This window comes from Ammospiza caudacuta, chromosome 3 (genome assembly GCF_027887145.1).
Source record: "Ammospiza caudacuta isolate bAmmCau1 chromosome 3, bAmmCau1.pri, whole genome shotgun sequence".
Classification (NCBI taxonomy): domain Eukaryota; kingdom Metazoa; phylum Chordata; class Aves; order Passeriformes; family Passerellidae; genus Ammospiza; species Ammospiza caudacuta.
The window spans coordinates 9,776,527-9,801,753 of NC_080595.1; the positions used below are offsets into that span (position 1 = coordinate 9,776,527).

Below are 25,227 nucleotides of genomic sequence, written 5' to 3' on the forward strand. Positions count from 1 at the left end.
GGGAGGAATTAATTTCAGACTGAGCTATAAAAATGCTCAAGGCTAGGAGATTCCCAAATGAAGGCAAAAAAAAAAAAAAAAATCAATGGAGGTAGCAGGGAATTATGAAATCCTGTCAGATGACAGATGCAATATTAGTCTCTGACCCAGCAAATTATTTGCTGAGTATTTCTGTTCCCTTGAACTGTGAGACTTTCAGAAAGAAGGATTTTTTTTTCTTCCCTCTCAGTGAATCTCCAGCACTCCTCATGTATCTTTTGAGGTTAATCCACAATGACATCCTACATTATACAATTAAGTTGGAGCTTTCTGACCCTGGAGTTAACAGTTTGGGATTTTTCCTTGCAGCTGATCTTTATCATCTGGTTAAAGACACCCGTGCCATTTCTTTAACACCTCCTCATTGAGACCAAAAAGGTCTCAGTTCAGAAAGGCTTCTCTCCTCCCTCTCTGGGGTGGAAGAGATCTATTGTAAACTAAAGATGTCCCTATATCCAAACATAGGAGCTCACTGCACATGGACCATTCCTGCTCTTCTCCAAGGATGAGAGAATGACCACATGGAGTAAAGTGGTGTTGGTGGAGTTTCTGGTCTTCATGCCGCAGACTTAGAGGATTTTAGATGTTTAGATGATTGTATCTGCTCTGCCAACCAGAGATGTTGCAGCAGGCCATGACAGCATCACTTTTCTTAGGAAGACACAGGTGCCTGTTCAGCTCCTCAGTGACCCACAGCTCAGACAATCAGCAAACTGGACCCTACTAAGGCACAAAAACAATCCCTGGGAGCTTTATCCCCACTCCCATCTGCAGTGGGGCCCAGGTCCACCTCCCCAGCATGCAAACCCTCTTTAGCTTCCTTGCTCTTCACCCTGGACTGCCCTTCCAAGTGCCAGCTCCATGTCACACCGTGGGTTGCTTCAGCATGTGGAGCACAAGAACACCAGCTTCCAGCCAGGCGATGTTTCCAGGGGTGCTCCTGCAATGCAGATCTTTCACAGAGTGCTGCTGGTCCTGCTTGCTGTTCACTGGGGGGCCATGGGGACATGGAAAGCTGAACTCCCTGTGTTTGGAATGCTCTTTTTAAAGCTGGGTGCAAGGGCCCCTGTGGTATTTTTAAGGCTGCCCTTGTGGGAATGTTTTTCCTAGCTCCAGAGCTGGCTTTTGCCTCTCAGGTTAATATTCAGCCAGCACAATCACCAAAGATCATAAGGCAGAGTCCTCAACCATAAGACTGGTTTTAAAATGGCATTATTATTATTATTGTTGTTGTTGTTGTTGTTGTTGCTGTAGTTGTTAGGCTTGCTTAATGACCTTACAGTACCTGTATTTGCTTTCTAATTTTTTGGAGCTCCATGTATACTTCAAATCAAGGCTAGGAAATACTAGTTCCTTTCCCTTTAAGGGAATAATCAGTGTTTTTTAATTCAATACCATGTACTCCAAAGCTCAGGCTTTATGAGAAAAACTGACTGATTTCCCACAAATCATGCATAATACATATGCAGAAGGGACAGGGAGAACATTGCCAGTCTCCAGGCTTAGCTTGTAGCCCAACAGTTTGCCATCTAATGTGGATGGCATCCCTGTCCGTGGCAGGGGGGTTAGATCTAAATGATTTTTAAGTTCCCACCCCACTGAAGTCATTCTATGGATCTGTGAATTGAATGCCAAAAAACCTGTCAGTGACTCCAAGAGGTTTTGGGCCCAGGGGCAGCATGAGAGGGTCCATACAAGCACCTCTCAAGGTAGCTGGGCCAAGTTTCACTCAGTCTGAAGCTTCACATCCACCCCCCAAAAAAAGTGTCACACAGAGCACCAGTAGCTGTATACCATGTGTTTTAATAAACCGTATAGCTACCAGAAAAATAGGATTGCATGTGTTTGTTCTCCCTTCCCCAAAACCAAAAGAAGTCAAATTCAAACCAAAATAATGGAAACCTAAAACAAGAGGAAAAAAAACTGTCCCAGAGCAAAGATGGCACACAATACAGAGTTGGAGGGAAACATCTTTGATGACATCCTTGTTTAAAGAAACCATGTTTGTAAAACACGAGGCAGTTGAATAATAAAATGGGAATTGATTTGATTGGTTTTCCCTTCTCTGTGTAAATATATATGTAGCTACATATATATGTCGATGCTGTTACACCCTGGGGTGGGACAAAATGGTTAGACAAAAAATATAGTCGAATGCAGGGAAATCTGTAAGACAAAAAAACAGCTGAGTGTGGGGAGAAAGTAAAGAAGAAAATAAATGTATCATTTCAGTCAGTGAAGGAAAGACAAGGTTCAATTCCCCTACAATTCACCACTGCTCTGCTTTTTGGGGAACAGACTTGTCTCTCCATGGCTATGCCGTGTCCCTGATGCACAGCTGAGCTGTGAGCTTCTGATCTGAGTGGTATTCACTGGTCTGTGTATGAGCAGGACCCCAGAAATGTATGAAGCATTCCTTTCTCTGGTTAATTCCCATGCTACACCGTGATTTTTTTTTTCTTAATTAAAAACTTATTAGTATTTCAGTTTGCGTTTTTTCCCCAGGTTTCTTGCACTGACTGCTGTGCAGGTCTCCACAGCAAGGTGGAGCAGCCCAGATGAGCAATAATGCCACAGTAAAGTGCTGTTATCACAATGTGACTGGATGGAGGAATTAATTTTACAACGGGTCTCACATTACTTCGAAATTGTACTCAGTCTGCAGAGCCGAGTCATGCAGTGGTAACCTCAGCTGTTCCTCACTGAGTGGGCCTGTGGGGCACACCTTGATCCAAAAACAAGGAAAGGAAGTAAAAATGTTTTTAATTCCCTTTTCTCCTTCCATGGAAACCTACCCCCAACAAAAAGAGTAAGCAATACCACTCTACACTGAGGTGTCTGATTCCCTCTTAGGCAAACGAGTCCTGCACTCAAGAGACAAAACAAGCCATGTCCTTCCTCTTGTTTTTATATTGCTCTTTCAGAGAACCAGTCGCTGTCCGTGCTTTCCCAGACCTCAGTGCCGTGCTTAACAAGCAAATTAAGCACAAGCTCATGCTGGCTGCAAAGTTCAGGTGACCAAGAAGGTAATAAGAGAACAGGTCAGTTTGCCAGATGCTTGTAAACACCATATTGAAAAGAAGGCAAAGGCAAAACACCCTTCTCCACACTTTCCCCGTTTTCCTTCCTTTTATTTTTTTCTTCTTTTCATTCTTTGTCTCTGTTTTGCTCTTTCTTTCCCTTTTTTGTACAGGGGTTGATGAAGATAAGCAAGACTTGTGCATCACAAATGGTGAAACTCCCCCCAGCCCCTCCAGCTTCCCACCCTACAGCAATGCACAAGCCCATTTCATCCTGTACCTGCCCCCAAAAGTTTCTGTTTGTTTTTGGAAAACTGCTCAGTCCGATGTGCTGGGGACTCCTGCCGTGCAGGAGCTGGCTTGGCTGGTTCTTCCCCCTTTCCTGAGGCTCATAGATGGTTGTTTTTTGACAGGTAGGCAATAAGAGCCACAGCTACCCCGACGTAGATGCCAGTTCCAATTGTGATGGACAGGACAGCCAGGAAGAGAGCTCGCCGGGAGCTGGAGCTCGCGTGGTGGAAATCCCCCTTGGCCACTGCTTTGTTTGTCTGCAAGAGATACAACAACAACAATGCCATAGATTTATTTGTTTTACCTGGTGAAACAAAGGTGACACTCTAATTTCTTGGCTGAAACAGGATCCTGGGTGGGCAATCAGACATTTTTTAGTCAAATGAGGTCGTCTGCACAATTTAGATGGTGATGGAACCATTATTTTTTACAGTCCATGGTGTGGTATCAAGCAGGGACACCAGTAAGAGATCTGTCAGCTACAAGACAGGTCCTGTATAAGCAAATGAGCTCCTTAAGTTCTGAGACATTCTTTGTTTCCTCATTACAACGAGTGAGGAATCCTCAATGTTTTAATTGTGTCTCCACAAATGATCGATGTGCTGGGACACTTTCTTCTTCAGAGCCATATACTACTCTATTTTGGTCTTTGTTGTTTGTTTGATTTTTTAATTTGGTTTTTGTTTGGTTTTTTGTTTGTTTGTTTGTTTGGGTTTTTTCATTTTATTTTTTTGCTCCTCAGACCAATCTGCAGCAGCCAAATGACAAGCTTCCACACATTAAAAAAGCCCCCGAAAAACCTCTTCGGCCCTTCTGTCAATGACTTTATTAGGAGAACTGTCTCTTCTCATTCATCAACCTAATTTTTTAAGCATAATGCTTTATGAATATTTCAGGCAGAAGCAATATCAAACAATACAGGCGAATCTGCGGGCTGGAGGGAGCTGTTTCAAAGCAGCAAGATAGAAATAACACAGGTTTACACACCTGCTGTTGTGCCCTTTGGTTTAGGTGGGTAAGGCATCCTACTCACTCCACAAAGCCTCTCAGCAGGGTAGGTAACCAAAGATTTCATGATCTTCTTGTCTGGAGCCACCAAAGACTCAAAAGAATATTCCTTTTTAAAAAAATGCCAGGGTCTTTTGGGATCATGTTAGTCATCATCAACTCAAAAAAGTGTGGGCAAGGAAAGCAGAGAAAGCTTTTGAAAGAGCTGGTCCTTCAGCTCCCCTCAGAGACTTTCCTCATGCTCCTGCTGCCCACCACAGACCAGTCTGGAAGGTTCCTGTTTACTGAAGTTGGACTGAGGTAAATGCCCAGCAATGAACATAACAGAACTTCTGGATAAACCGAGGTTGGACCCCCCAGAATGAAGGGAAAGTTTAAAAATGACAAAACATTTTGAAATTGGAATTTCTGAAATGTCACTTTATGTAATGGAAAAATCTGCAACACTTGGGTTGACCTCTTTTAAATGAAACTTTGTAAAGTTTTAAACCAGCATTTCTTCACCTAAAAATAGGTGGGAAGTCAAAGGGAAAAGAAACCATTAGTCAAAATGTCAAATAATCTGAAAACTTGACAGTATATCTTGATTGTTTCAGTAGAAGAGGTTGGATTTACCAAAAATAATGAGTTGAAAGATCAAAAAGTATTCAGAAGGTTGATTTTTCAAATAGTAGTAGCCTTTTTCCTGATAAGATCTTCAGTGTAGCAACAACCTTGCTCAAAAAGAACAGGGTTTTTCCCCTTGATGAACTCTTTGAGGACAGCCCTGACCTTTGTGAAAGGATTGGATCTATGGTGAAAAACCAGTTTCTTGTTAAAATGTTCACCCAGCCAAAACCAGATATGTTGTATTTGTCATGTGCTGCCATGAATTTTTTGAATTATGCAGCTCCAGACATGATGATAAAAAGTGATTTTTCTTGGGGAACACACCCGCGCCTTCACAGAATTTCTAGTTTCCAACAAATTACCTAATCTGAGTGCATTTTTTCTTCTTAACTGAAGGCATATTTTGTAATTTAGGAGACTTAAATCCCTCCTGAATGGAATTTTAACTGTAGACTGCATTGGTAAGGGCCTATGGGAAGGACAAATCTTATAGTTCTCCTTTATTCTGGTAAAAAAGATTTACATTGAGATGGAGAAACCAACCACACAGAAACCAGCTTTTGTCTGTGAAACAGTAATCTGAAGGAATTTGCTTAGTAATAGGAAAATTCTTTGATGCTATTTCCTAATTAGCAAAACCTTCACATTACTACTAAACGTCATTATATGAAAATGGCAGCATTTCTGCAGGTTTAAGCTAAAAGGATCTGAAAATACTTACCAAACAAAATGCAGCTAAGGCCAAAAGTAATAGTTTAGTGTCTAGCAAATAATGAACAGTTTTTCTTGATTTTTCTTTTATCTTTTTTTTTTTCTTTTTTTAACAGGGATCAGCTCTTTGGTGGTTTTGGTCACTTTGAGAAAGTCCTTTGGCTTTGGGATGAGTCCAACCATCCCTTTTCATACCTGACGCAGAGCAATTACATCCTGCTGAGTTTTCCATGAGAGATGTCTGTTCTTTGGCAAAATCCACGAGGTCAAGAAATGTCTTGTGTAGATCAGACAGCTAAATCACACCCACCTTTTCCATAGCTGTTTCAGAGAACAGTGTAGCCAGGACTGGTGCAAGGATGAAGACCCAAATGCTCTACCAACAAGAGTTTGATTCACTACAGACTCATCAAGCTACTCCAGGTGTCTCAACCTTTTCTAATGCATTTGAAATTTGCTGCAAATTTAGTGTTCTTCCTGAACAAAACTGTGTTATCTGTGGAGTTTTACAGTGCTTCTGTGCGCTAACTTCTTCCCTTCCCTGGCAAGGCTGTGGCTGGCAGAATGTGGATATAACAATTTAAAGCAGCTTTTGGATAGGAGCAGGGGGCACAAGCTGTGATAAAGGTTGGGTGCTACAAGGCTGAAAAAAGGGATTTTTGCAAATACCAGCCACCAATCAACCTTCTCTTTAGAGGCTTTGAAAGTAAGCCAGAAAAGTGAGGAGGGGTGGGGGAAGAAAGGGTAAGGAGATCTGGAGGTATTATCTTCTTTTTTTTAAAACTAAAATAATGAATGTCTTTTTAAGAAACACTTTCAAGGAACTTCCCTGGAGGTTCAAGTTGAGCTTCTGCAGACCACATTCAGGGTGTCTCTGGGCTGCAGGTTTTACAGGCCCAGACAAGATGAATAATGTACCTCCAAGCTGCAAGGCTAAAACATTCTGCTGCATCCCACAGTGACTCATATATCATACTCTCAAAATACCTCCTGGTGCACAGTATCTGCAAACAAGAAACACACTGATCACAGTCATTAATCCTGCCTCTTCTCCCCGGGGCTGGAGAGCAGGATTGGCTCCATGCAGGAGGAGAAGAGATTATCCTGACCCCTTTGGTCAGATGGGGAAAGGATTTCTTTTCACTTCATGGGAGCAAAGAGCCAGAAAGGCCAGGGATGCACAGGCTCCATGCAGGCACTGGCCAGATTCTGAGTTTTACTTCTTCAAGTGACATGCAAAAAAAAATTTGCACAGAATGACGAGTAGCTCATACAGATGATGCTTCTGCTCCTGTATCTTCTATCTTTCTTCTAGTCAAACACTCTGTCTCTTTTTTTTAACTTGCCTAAACTTGTACTTTTGCTAATCTCCAATTTTTGGGCAGTAATCCCGCCTTCAGGTTTACATCAGTTATTTCCACTGATGGTGAGAAAAAGACTCCAGTGTCTTTGCTAAAGACATGGATGGGTAAAGGGTGAAGTCAGGATCTGGCTCTGGACCTCGACAATGCCAGCAGGGAGGTGCCAGTCAGCCGGAAAAGCATGGGGCTGACAGACAGCACAGGGATTGGGACATGGCAGCATGGGTTTCAGTCCTGAGGAGAGCATCAAAGAGTCTATGCAGTCCAAACAGCTCCACAGGCAGAAATTATGAACTAAATAAAGGACAAATTGTCCTTTGCTCTGCCAGGTATTTGGAAATTCCAATGGAAAGTTCAGCCTGTGGTGGCAAAGAGCTCTTCCAGATGTTTCTGTAATTTCAGCTGTAAGGATGGCCCAGGGAATGGACATGAGGCTCAAACAGACGTTTGTCGCAGACATTTTTTATGAAAATCCTTTCCTTAGGATTTTTCCTCCTGAGAAGCTGAGAGGCCACAGGAACAAAATGTAAACATTGATTATCTGCTGCTGTGGAATGCAACAGGTGCATCTGTGATTGGCCCATGTTGGTTGTTTATAATTAATGGCCAATCACAGCCCGGCTGGCTCGGACAGAGAGCTGAGCCTGAGCCACAAACCTTTGTTATCATTCTTTCCTTTCTATTCTTAGCTAGCCTTCTGATGAAATTCATTCTTCTATTCTTTTAGTATAGTTTTAATATAATATATACCATAAAATAATAAATCAAGCCTTCTGAAACATGGAATCAGATCCTCGTCTCTTCCCTCAACCTGAGACCCCAGTGAACACCGTCACAGACCTTCTCCTTCTGGAAATTACTAAGGAAACAATGGGGAGCAGGTGTCACCTGAAATGCAGGCACTTCCAAACAGATCCAAACAGTTTCAGTCCCTCTGTAGTTTAATTTGACCTTTGTTCATTCAACCTTTCAAGTGGCATTTCCTGCATTGTGAGCACCTCCCTCTTTTCCCTGCAATACCATGTTAACTTCCAGCCTTTACATTTTCCTGCCAAGATCCTGAACAGTGATGTGGCAGGTGAAAAGCAGTGGCCTGAGAAATGGTGCTGCTACTGCCACCAAATTAAATGATGCTGAGTTGGTAGAAGGAGACACACTGGGAGCAATATTTATCTCTGGAAATCCATAAAAGGTTCAAGAGAATAGAGTGTGAATGAGGGAATGAGGGTGAAAATGAAGACCAGCATGAGTCTGTCTCTTTTTCATGTTCAACTTTCATAAAATCTGTGTTTCAGCCATTGCACCATTTTGGTATCAAAGAATTCTGCTGGAATTTGAAAATATGGCATAGGCAAAGATATGATTCAGCCCCTGGCTGGTGTTGCCTGTGGCATTTGATTATGTCTCTGGGTAGAGATAAAACTACAAATGTTGGGAACAGCAGGAATAAAAGACCTGAGTGAGCAGAATGCAGAGAGATGTTTTTAGACAAGCTCCACAGCAACAGCTGTTCATTTGATTGCACTGGAGAGAATGAGATCTCAGCCTGAGACACAAAGGCAGTTCTCTTTTTCCTGGCATACACAGGAATTTAGATGTTTATGGTAAAGAACATGATTTTGCCTTTCCACTTTCCTTCTAACCCCCAAGCAGATGTTTTGTGATGAAAGAGAAGAAAATTTGCAAAAGATGACAGGTGGGAAGCCCAGTTTACACACAAAAATTCAGAGACTTACAAGTCCTTGCCGTTGTACAAAGTTTTGCAAGGTGTTATTCACAAAGTGCTTATACACAAACACGCCTGGAGAAAGTCTCCTCTCCATTTCACAAGGAAAATCAGAGCTTTTAGAACCCTGTGATGATTTTTTTAGGGCCCTGCTGAGGGCCCTGCTAGAGGGAGGTTCTGGAGAAAGCTGCATTCATCTCTTTGTACCTTTAACTTCTTATGTAAGGTTGGTGGAGAGAGCAGATTCTCTTTTTCCTGATCCAAACCTGCTGCTCCTTTCTGCAGTATGTCCACAGTACCAAAGAAGAGGGAACCTGCCCTGTGGGGTTTTTTGCTTGTTTGGTTGGTTTTTTGGCTAGTTTTTTGCGTTTTGTTTGTTTGCTTTAGGTTTTGGTTTTTTGGATTTTTTTTAGTTTTGTTGGGTTTTTTGTTGTTGTTGTTGTTGTTGTTTGGGGAGTTTTTTGGTTATGGTTTTTTCTTCTTCTTTTTATTTTTTTTTCTTTTTCCTGTGGTTCCTTCTATCTGTCTCTGGTCCTTTTCCTCCTTTGTGATGCCAGTGTGTGCTTTACATTCATAACAATGTCTCTTCCCCCCAGCATGAGTCACACAGCACGGGAAGGGGTGGAGGATGCTGCTCAGTGCTGCCAGAGAAGATCTCAGTCCTCAGTCCTCACCTCCCACCCTTGGAACAGGCAAGGATGATGGGAATTTCTGCCTTGGGCACCCTGAGCCACATTTTGGGGAGAGCAAGGGAAAGACATCAGGCACAGTTTTAAAACTGTCTCTGAGGTGGTTTCTGCTCCTGACAGGAAGAGATTTGATCAGAGAATTAGTTTATCAATTTCCTCACCCACAGGCGTCCCTCCAGAGCTGAAACTAAATCTCTGTGAATTATAAAGTCCCCTAGCATATTAATGATTTTTGAGATAAGGCTAAGAACTCTGGAGGTAAGGTTCACTCATTTGTTGATCACAGTACCTTTCCCAGCTACTTTTTTTGGCATTACAACCACCCATGGTTTCCCTGTGTGTATTCTGTGTCACACTGTTTATCTACTTCCAATTTCATGTATTGAGGGCTTTCAGAGCTGCACATTCTCAACTGTTATTGGCAGAGCCTGATTTCCCTAGGAGAGTTTGTTTTTTGCCAGCACAAGTGGTGAGTGCCACACGAGTTATATGGGATTTTCCCTGGAGGGCTGTCAGAATCCAGGACATCCCTCTGGCTGTCCTGAGCAGCCAAGAGCCCTGCCAGGGGGCTCAGAGACCCTGGCACAGAGCCCAAAATGCCCCTGTGGTTTTGATTATGACCCGTGGAGCAAGTTACCAACCTTGTATGAAGATCAGCAGGCCACAACATTTTAGGTAGAATAACAGTGAAGTTATCACAGGGTGGAAAAGTAGATTTTGGGGTTTTTGATATGGGGGTTCAGGAGGCAAAATGGAGGGAACTGGGCGTGTCCAGGCTTTCTCCTTCTTCTTGGCCTCCACCTTCTGCTGTGATGTTGGCACTTACAGATTGGTTTGGAGTAGAAGCTCACTGTCTAACATAGGTGATCGGTATTGGAAAGTGTAAACATTGTATATGTAGTTTTTAGAATAAAGATATAACACTACCCTGGGGGCAGGCAGAGTGCCTGGCCTGTCTTGCTGAGCTGGCCTTGACAGGCCAGGAGAAAATTTTTATAGATAAGATAAAATAAACAACCTTGAGACTGAGAAATTAAGAGCTCTGACTCCTTCTTCAAGCGCCAGGCTGGGAAAAGAGACTTTGGAACTTTTCTTGGGGTCACTCTGACCAGCGAGAGATCCCAACAGAGGGCTGTTCCTGGGAATTCCTGCTAGAGCAGCCTGCAAAATCTGCAGTTCCTGTGATCCTCACCAATGTGGTTTCATTTTTCTAGCAAGGAGATCCATCCTGAGCTATTTCCTGGGAAACATTTTGTAATTCAATATGTTAACTAAAAGGGTAAGAAGTTACCAGGCACTGTGGACTCTGCAGCACCTGACCATGACTGTGAGGTAACTTATTCATCTTCCCTTCTGTTTACCTTGTATGAACTCAGCTTTTCAAAAGAGTCACCAAAGATTGAATGATGAAGATTATTTCTTTCATAGGAAAGCTTTTTTTCCCCTTTCCATTCCTCTACTTTCTCAAAGTTCACAAAAAAACCCCAACAATGGGGAAAAAAAACACAAATCTTTTTTTTCCCTTGCATTACATTTTTGTCTTCTTTAAAACTTAATCCTCTTTTCTCCCTCTCTCCTGGAGACACAGCACAAGTGATGCAACTGGCTTTAGCAGGCAGGCACAAGGAGCTTCATAACAGGGAACAATAACCATACTTCATGGATTGTGTGGAGTGGGATATGAGAAAAAATGCCTGACAATGAAATATTGAGGAAAAAGTTGTTCTTGGGTTCCCAGCACTGTTAATCCATCAGAAAAAATTCTAAGGGCAAAGAGAGCCACAGGCTGTGAGTGTTTTAACCATCTCTTCACTAGGCCAGAATGTTTAGACAATTTGCTTTACATTTGGAGAGAGCACCAGCTAATTAAGAGGCTGATGATCCTGCAACACTCTTGCCAGGCAAACAACTTGAGTAGGGATACATCCCACTCAGGCTCCTGTCTGAATTGACATTACCAGGCTGCCTCCATTCTCCCTGTGGCCAGGTGTAAGGACAGAACACAATTCCCAGTTGCAGACATCTTTTCATGAAAATCCTTTCCTTAGGATTTTTCCTCCTGAGAAGCTGAGAGGCCACAGGAACAAAATGTAAACATTGATTATCTGCTGCTGTGGAATGCAACAGGTGCATCTGTGATTGGTCTCATGTGGATGTTTATAATTAATGGCCAATCACAGTCAGTTGGCTTGGACAGAGAGTCTGAGACAGCTGCCTTTGTTATCATTCTTTCTGATTCTATTCTTTGCTTAGCTGGCCTTCTGATGAAATTCATTCTTCTATTCTTTTATTATAGTTTTAATGTAATATATATCATAAAATAATAAATCAAGCCTTCTGAAACATGGAGTCAGATCTTCGTCTCTTCCCTCATCTTGAGACCCCTGTGAGCACCGTCACAATTCCCTGCCTCCCAACACTGTCAAGGCCACAGAAGGAACTTGCCATAAGATAAGTCACCACAGTGGCAACTTGAAATAAGCACAGGTGGCAGAAATTTGTCACAGAAAGGTGCTAATTCCAGGCCTGAGGGTGTGTTTGATTAGGACAAAATTTCCCCTTGTGGCATGATGAGAGCAAGGGAGCACTTGCTGGTGCACACATCACCCTAAAGGATGGGAATGGCATCTGTGTTCCATGGATACACAGAACTTGGAGTGCACAAAGGTGGAATCCCCAGAAAAACAACTCTCTGGGGCCTCCCCCCCTCCCAAGAAGGGTGAAGGACCAACAGGATGTTTCTGGGTCCACAGGTGATGATTACCTTTTGCTTGATCTCTCTCACCCCCCCATATTTTCTATTTCTTTCTGTCTCTCTACCCACATTTACTATTAATAAAAATCTGTATTATTGACTTTGGTATGTGGTATTATCTGCACATTAACTCAAGCAGGGGCATCTCTCACCCACTGGATCACAACAGTTGGAAAAGCTGGAAACTTTCTCCAAAGATCTGAGACTAACATCTTTTTTGGATACAATGGAAGAATTAATGGTTTTTTCAAAGTGGCTACAAAATAGGGCTCAAAATCACATTGTTTCTGAGCTTGCAAGATACTCTAGAGATGTGTGTCTTTTACACATTTCTCACTGGAAAAATCCTGCAAGGAAAGGTGGAGGCTTCAACAAACTCAGGCTTCTGCAATGTATGTGGATTCCACTAAACTTCTATTTTAACAGCAATTAGAGAGAAATCTAACTTAATCACAGGGTCACTAGGATACAGAAAGTGTCTACACAGAATATGTGCTGGTTTAATTGTATTGCTTTAAGATGCAAATCAGTTTGCACTGAGCTCTTTTTATCAGCCAGCTCTGCAATACATCACTTTGCAGGGTATGAACAAGGCTCTTTTTCCTTGCAAAGAAAGACTCTGGTTTTGAAAAGATGCAAGGAGCTTTTCTAATGTGTGTCAAGAAGAAAGTGACTTAGTCAATCTGGATCTGGTGTTGGAAGGATGCATTTGACATAGCAGGAAACACTGAAGATAGATGATGACAGAGAGGAGACAGATAAACAGCAGGAAGCCCTAAATTCAACCTCAGAAAACTTGGTGGTCTGAAGTGGCAAGCAGGAAGTGCCAAGCTTGGCACCACAAAGCCCAGCCCACAAAAAAAGAAGGATCCCAGGTGTTGGGGAAAATGAAACAGGAAAGCCTTATAAATATGATTGCTTGGCAAAGGATTTTGAGAATATGGAAACTATAAGCGAGATGGAAATGAAAGCAAGCTTTGAGATTCTTTAGTTACTGAACAATGGGAAAACAACAGTGTGGCTGGCTGAAGGTAATCTCTTTTTGATGAAACAAGACCCTCTGCTTGCAGGCAGGTCTAAGGGTCTGAGCAGACCTTGCTAGCTTGGCAGAAGGGGTCTAAAGAGTAGTTTTTAGGGTTTAAAATGTAGCACAGTATGGTACTGTAGTGATTCTTGTAGGCTGTATGGAAATGCTATAGGATTTGTATATTGTACTAGATTGGTTAGTGAGAATTAGAATATTCGACACAGAAGATGATTTATTGTATTGTAATGGGAACTTCGCACTCTTACTTCTTGTCTCTTAGCTCTTGCCTCTTAACTCTTACTTTTCTATGCTCTTACCCCTTTTACTTTCCTATGCTTTTATGCACTTAACCCCTCATCCTCTCTCCCCCTCTCTTCTCTCGGGACTGCTCCAGCTGTGGCTGGCAGCTCCCAGCAGGGCCCTGCACCCAGGGCCTTTGCAATAAACCCCAAATCCCAATAGGGCCCTGCACCCAGGGCCTTTGCAATAAACCCCAAATCCCAGCAGGGCCCTGCACCCAGGGCCTTTGCAGTAAACCCCAAATCCCAGCAGGGCCCTGCACCCAGGGCCTTTGCAGTAAACCCCAAATCCCAGCAGGGCCCTGCACCCAGGGCCTTTGCAATAAACCCCAAATCCCAGCAGGGCCCTGCACCCAGGGCCTTTGCAGTAAACCCCAAATCCCAGCAGGGCCCTGCACCCAGGGCCTTTGCAATAAACCCCAAATCCCAGCAGGGCCCTGCACCCAGGGCCTTTGCAATAAACCCCAAATTCCAGCAGGGCCCTGCACCCAGGCCCTCTGCAATAAACCCCAAATCCCAGCAGGGCCCTGCACCCAGGCCCTTTGCAATAAACCCAAGTTCCAAGCCCTGGCTTCAAAGATCTCTCGTCTCCATCCGTCCTGACCGTGCTACCCCCCATCTATCCTTCACCCAGGAGCTTCAGTTCCTTCTGTGCATATCCACAGCCATTCCCTAACAGGAGCAGCACCTGCCTGCTCCCAGAGTCAGCATTTTCCTGCCTCCTGGCTTTGGCTCCCAGCCAGACAGCAGCAGCAAACACAGCTGAGTGTCTGGAAATCCGGGTTTCAGGTGTCTCCGAGCTCTGGGATTCCTCCTGAGCAGCGACAGAAACAACCCTGGACAAATCTGTCTCCTTCTTGCAGACACTTAGGTGGTTGAGGTTTTTTTATTTTAAAAATTTAATGTGTTATCTTTTTCTTCTGATTAAAATGATTAATGTTTCCTTCCCATATAAAACAAAATGTCTGGATTTTGTCAATTAATTTAAATGCATTAAAAATACAACTGTGACATTCCATAAGATTAAAAACCCAGAAGGAAAGTTTTAAAAGTTCTAGAGGAGAAGAAGAGGGAGATATTTTAATAATTTTTTAAGTCTAACTCTATTGAAGATTAATCAGAGATAAAGGCAAGGAGCTGAGATGAAAATTTTCATTTCTTTCTGACCAAGAGCAGAAAACACTGTAAAAAATATGTTGAACACAAATGCATGCCATCAGAATTCTTTTTAAATTATGGAAATTAATTTTAGGAGTTTCTACACATAATTTTGAACTATTTCAAAATTTCAGCTGCTACTGAGCTTTTCTGGGTGTTTGTGCATATATATATATATATATATATATATATATATATATATATATATATATTAACTAAACCTTGCAGATGACAAGTTTCTTTCCAATTGAAAAAAAAGCATTCTTTTTGTTCTGTTTGAAAATGTATTGATAGGATATGATAAAATATTTACAAAATATTTTAGGACACCTTCTGATACAATAAATTTCTCAAAGAAACTCTTTTCTGAAATGCTGTATATATATTTATAAATATATATATTTATGCACACAAAGTCTTAACAAATCAACAAGAAGTTGGTGCATAAATTCCTATTTGGGTGTTTAAGCATTCCATTTTTAATTGCTTTTCAGTAGTCAACACATTTTTCTTCTGCATAAATGTGATCCTACTGAGGAATCAACTCCTCTTGTTGAGGCTGGGAGGTTTAAGTGAATAAACTCCTGGGAAGAGATGTTCTGGACCTAGGGGATATTTTGTCTCTGCTGCTGACTGCAGACTTGGGGGTGTACTTTGGAAAACACAGAGCTGAGAAGGAGACACTAAGGAAATGACTCCTGTCCAGGATCTCATTCTGTGGGGCAGACCTGGAAATTGCATTACTTAGTGTGATCACTGCAGCACAAAGATAATATCTGGCATCCTTCCTTGCAAAAGCATCCTTGGAGGAGGAAGGAAAGAATTAGGAGAAAAAAATGTTCTGTAAGAGAGGCACCCTACCAAAACACCCATCAGCACCTGTTGGAACCCAGGGAATTCCTCTGGCTGCCCTGGAGGGATCCAGACCCTGTCCGGGGGACTTAGAGACCTTGGCACAGAGCCCAGGACCCCTGTGCCTTTGATTTGGCCCTTGGAAAAAACAATTACCAACCTTATATGAAGAATTACAAGCCACAAAACTCTAAGTAGAGTGACAGTGAATTTATCACAGGGTGAAAAATATTTTTTTGGGGGTTTTTAGAAAGGGGGTTCAGAGGGTAAGATGGAGGAATCTGGGCATGTCCAGGTTTTCTCCTTCTTCGTCTTGGCTTTCATCTTCTGCTGTGATGCTGGCATTTTTGGATTGGTTTAAGGTAGAAGCTCACTGTCTAACCTAGGTGATAGGTATTGGGAAATAATTGTAAATAATGCACATGTAGTTTTTAGTATAAAATGATAACACTGCCCCTGGGACAGGCAGAGTGCCTGGACTGTCTTGCTGAGCAGACCTCAGTGGGACAGGAGAAAGAATTTTACAGATAAGATACAATAAACAACCTTGAGACTGAGAAATGAAGAGTTCTGACTCCTTCTTCAACCCTGGGCTGGGAAAAGAGACTTTCTAACACATCTCAGGGTCACTCTGACCAGCAAGAGACCCCGAGAAGCACCTCCCAGTGCCAGCAGCATGGGCTGCACAAACTGGAGCACGTGTTCTGGAATCTCTAGGTTCAACTCTCAGTACAGGAAGACTCAACAAGATCCCCTTTCTCACAATGGGAAAACTTCACCAGCTGACCTGGAGCAATTCCCTGCTGTGCATCACCACCGCTGTTGGCATGGGAATGGGAGGTCCAACCTTGTGTGAAGCTGCCAGCACCCTGAAATTACTGCTCTGCCTTTTCTATGACTCAGCAACTGCAAGACAAGAACTCCACGTTCCCCAGCAGAAGCACATCCCAGAGTTGTCATGCCAGCAGACACCAGCCCCTAATCTCTTGTAAACAAAAGCCCTCCCTCCTACAACTGCAGCACTCAGAGGCTCTGCTGGGTCTCAATGGGCAGGGTTTGCACGAGTGTGGGTGTCATTCAAGGAGATTTCTCTCTTCCCCCACAGAAGAGCTGAGCTGTAGGTGTGCAGAGGACAGTCAGGTGAGCAGCTGCAAGGAGCCCAGTAGCACCAAGAGCCAGCCAGGAGGGTTTTGCTCATCCTTCCACTGCACAGCGAGCAGGGCAAGAAGCTGGTGATAAATCAGGGCAGTGCTCCAGAAACGAGGCTGCTAAAGAGTGAGTCACCTGCCCGAGCACAAAGAGCAGCTTCTCCCAGCAGTTTATCTGCCTGCATCACAGGGAGAGCAGAGAGACCCCCACTCAACTGCAGGGCAATAAGAAAAAGAGTAAATGGGGGAACCTTGCAGGTCTTGTAGCACAGAGCTGCTGGTTTAAGTTCCATGATTTCAAGAACATCTTTCTAATGACCTTAATCTAGGCTTACTCTTCCTCTGCCTCCATCGTGCCTGAGTCAGCTTCTATTCTTGACCTCAGGAAGAAAGCAAACTGCCTTGAGGCATGGATCTCCAAGGATTCTCTAACTCTGGTGCTCTTTTTGTCCAGCACGTCAGCAATGCCTGTTATGACCACCTCATGGTATTGTTTTCTCCATGCAGCCTTGCTCCCTGAATCTCCTCTTGCTGTACTTAGAGAAAGCAGTAGGATGAAGCAGTGCTGCAGCATTTTCTATGCTGGCACACTTCATTTTTGTTTTCCAGGGCCCCAAGTCAGAATATTTGCTGCTTTGATCATTGCTGGTTAGAGAAAGGGTCCACCCCGGGGGTCTCTTCTCCCTTTAACAAACTGCTCCACAGCAGCAGGGTTTTTCCTCAGTGGAAACCCGTTAGCACACAAACATAAGTCCTCATTGGCCAACAGGGAGGGCAGAGATTGCTAACAAGGATCTTTCTTCATGCCTCTCAGTAGTCATCAACAACCTGTTCAAGTTTTTTAATATAAAATTATTCCAGTGTATACAAACAAAACCATGAAGTCTGCTTATTTTCTCTTTTCCTCTCATTCTTTTGTATACATATAGGAAGTGTCTCCTCATCTGTGATTTAATTGACCTGGCTGTTTATGCCAAAAGGAATGAGTAACAGGAATAGAGAGCTCTGCTCTCCAGCCTGTTTGGCTTGTCTAGCAGCAGGTGGACCAAGCCTGAGCAGCAGCTGCTGCAGCTCCCTGTGTGCAGAGCTGTTTGTCTGTGTCCCTGCATGGAGGGGATGGCTGGGGAGAGGCAGGGATGCACAAACACATTCCCTGCAGGAGCAGCCTATCCATATGGTGCGCGGTGTGAGGAGGGATAAAAGCCTCTGCAGGACACCCTGGCTGAGCAGAGGACTCATCCTGACAAATGCAAAGCTCAGCAATCAGTGCAGGCCCTGTCCTCATGGTGAAAGGATTTTGCTTCTTGTTATCCCATCCCCTTCTTTTAAGGTGTGGGGAGCAGGGTGTACTACCCTGGGCATCTGGCAGGATGGCAGCATCTAGGAAGGAAATATCCTTCCACATGGAAGTCCCTTTATTTGGGCTATCTCATGTCCAAGATCACTCCATCATGTACAGGCAGGAAGATGAGTGCTTCAAGTTTGCTTTTCCTGCAAAGCCCAGCTGAAGCCTCTCCTTCCTTGTTAAATACTGAATGTCTCTTTTCCTGGCAGGGATCACATGCCACACTGCCACAGCAAAAATGTCCATCTGTCAGCTGAGACACTGAAAGTGCACAAGCCATGGGCTTCTCCTCAGCCTGAAGAAGGCTAGGGACCACTGTGCCTTCGGATCTGACAGCTCACAGGATCCATATCTTGGATTTGCTTGTGCCAGGGTTTTCCCAAGACCTCAGCCAGCTGGGAACAGATGGAAGGGGCACTCAGTGCCAAGCTGCTTTTAAAATCCACCTCCTGTGTGGGCTCCTAAGTAAGAGCAGAGTACTGAAGGAAGATCTGCTCTGCCTCTGTGAACAGAAGTTGTTCAGAGTAATTCTTACCTCTTGTGGAGATGAACAGACCTGTCTGATTCACTCAGCTGCAGTTTTACACAAAAGGCTGTGGAATATGGTGGGCCCCATCCACAGGTGGCAGCAAGTCAAGCTGGTTGCAAAGATATCAAGAGTGTGGATGCTTGACCTTCCACAGTGCAGATGTGGAGCTACAGAAGGAGAGCTACTCAGTGAGGCCCAAACCCTGTCCTGGTCCAATGTAACTGTTTCATTTGTCCATTAGAGGATTTTAGCAGGAATTCATGCAAGTGGAAAAGGATTTGATGATTAATTATTTCAGAGTTTTCTTGTTTGCTTCTCCTTCCCCTTCCCTCTGTCTTTCTCTGTCATGTCTCCACCTCACTGGGCTAATACATGTTTCATGACTGAAATACATCCTCTCTGAAAATATTCCACTGAAATATTCATGAACAACAATTTTAATTATTTGCTCAGTGCTTAATGACTTCATGGCAGCTACTCTGCCAGAGGCCTAAAACAGCTGTCTGCCTTGGTGACCAGCACTTTCCCATTGTTGCCTTCTTCTCCCTCTCTGTGTCTTACTTTTTTTAAACTGTAAGTCCTCAGGGATGGGCTGAAGCATTTTTCTTAATATTTCCAAGGTCTTTGATTTGTAGAACTCCTAGGAAAATAGGGACCCTTTTCCTGGACAAGTGCTGGTGGCAGTAAAAGAGACACAGATGTAATCAAGAACATCTTAGTGACATGAAGACAACTGTCCACACTTCTCTCTTTCATTGGGAAACAGCAGAAGGCCCCAACACTTCTTGGAACAGGACACAAATGCTATTACACTGTGGCCTTTTGGGGACCTTCAGTTCAGAGAGGAGGTTCTCACAGTGGCAAGGATCCCAACCCCAAAAGCATCAAAGGTAAAGAGATATTGCACTTGTAATTACATTTCTATCTCCCTCTACAGAAAAGCTGTCTGCTGCTGGAGGAGATATTTCCTTGTTACAAAAGTAGTTATTCCTGCTCACCAGAGTGATTCCTTGGTTTATTGTGCCAACAGCAGCATCATAAGTACAACGTGCAGAGACACTGTCCCAGGGCACAGCTCTGCCACTCCTGATGGCAGCAGTGCTGCAGGACTCTGTCCCTGACCCCCTCAGCAAATGTCTCAGTGACATTTCCAACCTGCTGCTGAGACAGATTTAAGATGTGCTCTGTGGTGTCTGCGTGCAGGGGGCTGAATAAAAGTGTCCATTTGATGATACCCTTTCAGGGAATGTCAGCAAATACATCCCACAGACAATCACCAGCCAGTAAGAGGGCCTTCAAATGTCCAGAGACATCTGGGATGATGGGGAAGGAGGGGAGTTCCAGGAAATGGGAAGTTTTGAAGCCAGAAGGCCTCCTGACATCCCTTGGGAGATGGTGTGGAACAGCCACAGCTGCTGCTGGTGATTTTGGCAGCCCTGGGCAGCAGGGCAGGTTGGAATGGTGGACACTGAAGTTCTGTGTGGGAGTCCAGAGTGGGCTGGAGGTGGTGCTTCATCTCTCCTCTGTGCCATCTGCCCTCTTGGGAAGGAGTGAAACTTCCTTCTCCAGCTCAGTGTTAGGCAACATGCCAAGGAGCACTGGGAAGGGGAAAGGTGTTGATAAGGAGAAAGGTAAGAGTCAAGAATAAATAGCTGGAGAACTCAAGCAGCAATCTTTAGTGGCCTTTAACTTCTGTGCAATTTGAAATTTATTGTCATTTGTATGTTTTATTCAAAAATCTCCTCTTGGCAAATTCAACACAATGTGAAGGTCTTCACAGCACAGAGCGGGCTGGCAAGGGTGCTTTGATTCAGAAAATAATTGAAAACTTGGTCAGACCTGACTTGTACCCTGTTCTACAGCAACCCACGGGAATGCCAGCACTGAGCCTTTCTCTGCAGCGCCAGGGGCCAGTGGTAGATGTGTTTCCTGCCCTTGCCTTGATACTGATTAATTTACCTATATTTTGAACTAAATAATTTCTGTGAAGCACTGAACAAATTGCAAGAGCAGTAGAAGAAGTGGCACTGCTCCTCCAGTGTCAGCTGATCCCCGTGCGGAGCGGAGGTGGCGTTCGTGTTTTGCAAATGGGCCCGAGCTGCAGCTCTTCTCACTGCTAAGCTGCTTTTGAAACTTTCTGCAACAGCTTTTTTACACACACCCACGCACAGAATGACATGCTCCCAGGGCTGCACGGGGAACTTAGCAACATTTTCCTGCTAGGAAGACACACAGGTAGCGACAGCAGCCAGATCTGAGGCACCTCTCAGTGCCTGCACCACCTCTCCTCCACACCTTCCCCTCCACAACTGCAAGAACACTTCCATGCTTTGTCAGGGGTCTTCAAAGGACACAATCAGCCCTTGGCATCCATCATCTCAGGGGCAAAGCAAGATCTCAGGTCACACAGTAGGGCCAAGAGTCGAGCCTGGGTGACCTGCTCATCCTGTGGTTGGTATTCCACCATAAATGGGTGCAAATGAAGCTCTTCAGAGCAAGGATACTTGGTGATGAGGCACAACTGCTCAGGCACACAAGCTGGGAGAGGATACAGATGTGGGAAAGCACCAGCCTAACCTGCACTGGGCTTTGTCCATGTCCTTAGTGTGCAGTGGCATGGAGAGAGGTTCTCAAGTTCCTCCCATGAACACAGAGGTGAGGACATCCTCCCACAGCAGACAAAGGGACAGGCAGGACCAATGTGCACCAACTCCTTGAAGAGGTCTGGATAATTGTGGCTCAAAAAACCCACAGAATTCCCCATTGCAGACCCTTCTGAGAGACAGCAGAAGTGAGATATCCTTGTGGGATAACAAAAAATAGCAAGAAGTTTGAGGAAGAGGATGGGAAGGCAGATGTTCCAGACCTCAATGGGACAGACTTGGGGTGTCCAACACCTCCAGACAAGTTTGTTTCTGTGGTTCTGTTTCATGAAACAAAATCCAGTTCTCATGCTACTTTGTTGGTACTGAAGACTGACTAGAGTATTCTCATGACAGATGTCTTGCTATGAATCCTCGGAAATCTCATCTCTAATGCTGCCAGGCTTGGAGGAGATCCACTCTTTGGGATCCAAAAAGGCTGGAGATCACTTCTTGCTCCATTAGCAGGACTGCTGCTCCTCAGCAAGTCTGAGGCTGCACAAATGCAGCTGAGCTTGCATAACATCAAAGAATGGACACTGGAAGGGACAGTAAGCTTTCATCAGTGGGAAACATACCCTGGGAAGTATTAAAAAGGCTGGGAAAGTACACTCAGCTATCTCCCCTAAACAGCCTTCTAGTCTTCAAGGGAGGTTGCCATGGAAAAAGAACAATTTAGAGATCTCAGATCCCTTTTGTTTGTTTTGTTACTTTGTTCATTCCTTTGTGCAGCGACGATCCCAGCAGAACCAGCAGGCTGGCTGGCACAGCCAGTGACAGATCTTAAATATTCACAAACAGATCTGCCTTCTGCAGCTTGGAGCAGCCTTCCAGAGAGGCGTGCTCTGAAAGCAGCTGCTTGCTTGCATGGTCTGGGTGAAGAGGATGTCAGAACGATGTGCAGGATCCAGAATTGGCAAAAGAGGCTGATTAAAATAGCTGTGACTGCTGGCAGAGCACGGACTAAAAGTGCTCCTGCTCTAAGTGGATAAGTTTCAATGGAGGAAATAGCTGTCAGCTGACACAGACATTGAGCCCCAGCATCCCAGGAATACTGAACCCAGGGGGAATTTTTCACAGCCCTTTCTTCACCAGTAAACCTGCAAGGCAGAACCTGAGGTTTACAGAAACAACCAGCAGGTCCTGGCTGGGAATTTTTTTCCATGTGTTTTATGTTTGTTTCCCTGTACTGTGATATTTGACAGAATGGGACAGTCCCTGTGAAAATTTTCTTGGGGAAATGCAAAACTGTTCTGAGAAAAGGGAAATATTTTGGTTCCAATTCCAGCTCCACCAGGATGCTCCATGCCCAGGAAGCTCCAGGGTGTTCCTGCAGGGACTCCTACCACCACTAAAGAACACAAATAAAAACCAGGGTAACAATTCTGTGTGTGGGGTTTAAGTTCTTTTTTCTGGCAGGGAGGGGAAATAAAAGGAAACATTCTGCTTTTGGACCAGCTGTCAACCCCTTTTTGATGGCCAGAAATGTATCAGCACAGCCTCTTAGACTGAATTTGTAGCTATTCTTAGATAAATGTAACTATAAAAAAATGTTACTATTCTTAGATAATCACTTCAGGTTTCCTGAGTATTAAAAAAAACACTGAAAGTCTTCCTGCTGGAGGAGACTACCGACTATTTTCAGAGTGTAGGAGAGTTAACAAAATAAACAGAAAATAACTCAATTTTAGTCTAAAAATATGCAGACTTGATCTCTGCAATCCTGAAAAGCAGTGGGGTCACCATCCAGGAAACTCACCAAAATATTATAAACATGACATCAGACCAAGTGAACACAAACACAACACAAATTGCTGTGACGGGGATCTCATGTGACTTCACCAGCTGAAGGACACAAAAGTTGCATGAAAAAGTGAGAAATCATACAAAATGGACATTATACCTGAAAGCAAAGGAAGCATACGATGTTTCATGGATATCAAGAATAATTCAGAAGGAAACAGCCTGGAGTCCTGATCTGTCCCATTACTCAGAAACAAAGTATAGGCCTTAAGTAGAAAATTAAATCCTAGAGCCTCAAATGCACCCATTTATGGGAAATGGAGACCTCTTATCTCATGATGCAGGTTTTCCAGAGCTGCAAAGTGATTTCTAATCATCAGTCCCACCTCCCTCCCATTTCTTCATGAAAAAGCCTAGAAATGTCAGAACTGGAATTTGATCCTGAGGAAGATTTTTGAAGTCTGGAAAGACTTCTTAGGTTGAAAAATTAGTGAGTTTTGGTTTTGTGGTTTTTGTTTGTTTGTTTTATTTTGTTGGGGTTTTGGGTGGGTTTTTTTGTTGGGTTTTTTCTTGTTGGTGGTGGGTTTTTTGTTGTTTGTTTTTTTTGTTTGTTTGTTGCTTTTTTTTCTCCTGTTGAAGGAGAAATGAATAGTGGGAGAAAAGAGGCTCCAGGTATTTGCTGCCAACACCTTTCTGCTCTTTCAAGAAATGAGCTACCTTTCAAAGCAGCTCAAAGTCATGCCCACTCACCTGCCTCTATGCCTTGAAAGAATTTTCCTTTCTTAATGAAGTTGGCTTGGAGACACAGACAAGAAGTACTCACCAACCCCAAGGTCTGTAAATAAGATCACTGGGAAAAGACTGCAAATGCACCAGATATCAAAGTAGCCAGTAAACTAATTTAAGAAGGAGATTGATTGCTGCTGTGTGAAATTAAAAATTACTATGCTTTTTTTTCCCCACTGAAATTAGTCACAGAGGAGAGGCATGTTAATAAATCAGTTCTGGTGCGTAGCAAACAGGCATAAGGAAAAGTAATTAAAAGCTTGTAGAGATCTTCATTTGTGTCTATAAAAGCTGCAAAGCCATTCCTGGCTGCTCATCTAAACCTTTTGCCCATCTCTGCCCAGGTGAAATGATCCTGCATTTCACCCTCTTTACCTCCAGAAAGCTTTTTCTGAGATCAAACCCATCTCACTGGACTGAGAGTGTTTTAGTCATCCTGAAGAGTGTGTGGAGAAGAATATAAATACTTCCTGCCTTTCCCATGCTTGGAGAGCATTCCTGATTTTTCTCCATCTCTTCTCCAGCCTTTTCCCCTGCTCTGCTCTGCAGCATTGAGGAGCCTTAGCTGCCCTTCAGACATTGAATTTAATGATCCTGGTAACTGTGCCACACAATAGAAGTGCAGGCAAAAGAAAGAGGGAAGAGTTGGCACAGGCAGAGATGCATTGTGCTGAATTTTACATCAGGACCAGAAGGGTTTTTATTATATGATTTTCTTCTTTACAGCTCCCAGCAGAGCAGCGAGTGCACAGATAGGCTGTAAACCCATCCAGTGCAGTCTGTATAAATCACAAATATAAAGCCATCTGATATTCCCTCGTGGTGATCCAGCACCCTCAGCCCTGCCAAAGACAGGGGGGCACATTATTGATGTTGGTAGCATGTTTCTGTTTGCAGAGATAAGAGAAGAATGAAGAGGGGGCACAGCTGGTGCAAGGGGCCAAAGGTACTGGGGATTCCCAATACAAGACCAATATATCCCAAATATAAGGAGATTTACTCAAGAAATTTAATGAGGTCATGACAAAATGGGTTTAAGACCTCAAGACCTTTACTCCTAGCTGGGATTTTGCACCAGAAATGAGATCCCTGCTCCTAACTGTGCCAAAATGCCCCTTCCACATACATCCTGACACTCAAGGAAGCAGATGCAATGCCTGTGAAAGATGCTGTTTGAAGATGTTTCTTTAGGGAAAAAAAAAAAAAAAAAAAAAAAAACCTGTTTTGTGAGCTAATGAGCAGCCCTGGCAGCTGAAATGATCAGTGGCACATAATTTCATGTCAAGAGACATTTGCCTCCTGACAGCCATATTAATGGAGTCCAACTGGGTGCTGATGTGGTTGTCCTTTGCTGGTAGGTATGGAGATATTTTCCACAGGCAGACAGGCTGCAGGCTACTGATCCCTCCTTGCTGGGGCTCAGAGGCAGCCAGCTCTCCCAGAGATCCCTGCCACAGACAGCTCATCAGGGAAGTCAGGGTGTCAGAAC

At 43.8% G+C, this 25,227-nt stretch overlaps 1 protein-coding gene across 1 annotated transcript in view; it reads right to left on the reverse strand.

The window, feature by feature from the left end:
• Nucleotides 1-3,380: 3,380 nt before the first annotated feature.
• SYNDIG1 (synapse differentiation inducing 1) overlaps nt 3,381-25,227 on the reverse strand; it is a 51,463-nt gene continuing 29,616 nt past the window's right edge. The window contains exon 4 of the mRNA XM_058802682.1: nt 3,381-3,607. Within this exon, the coding sequence (XP_058658665.1) occupies nt 3,449-3,607 (159 nt within the window). The 3' untranslated portion in view covers nt 3,381-3,448. The remainder of the gene's footprint in view (nt 3,608-25,227) is intronic.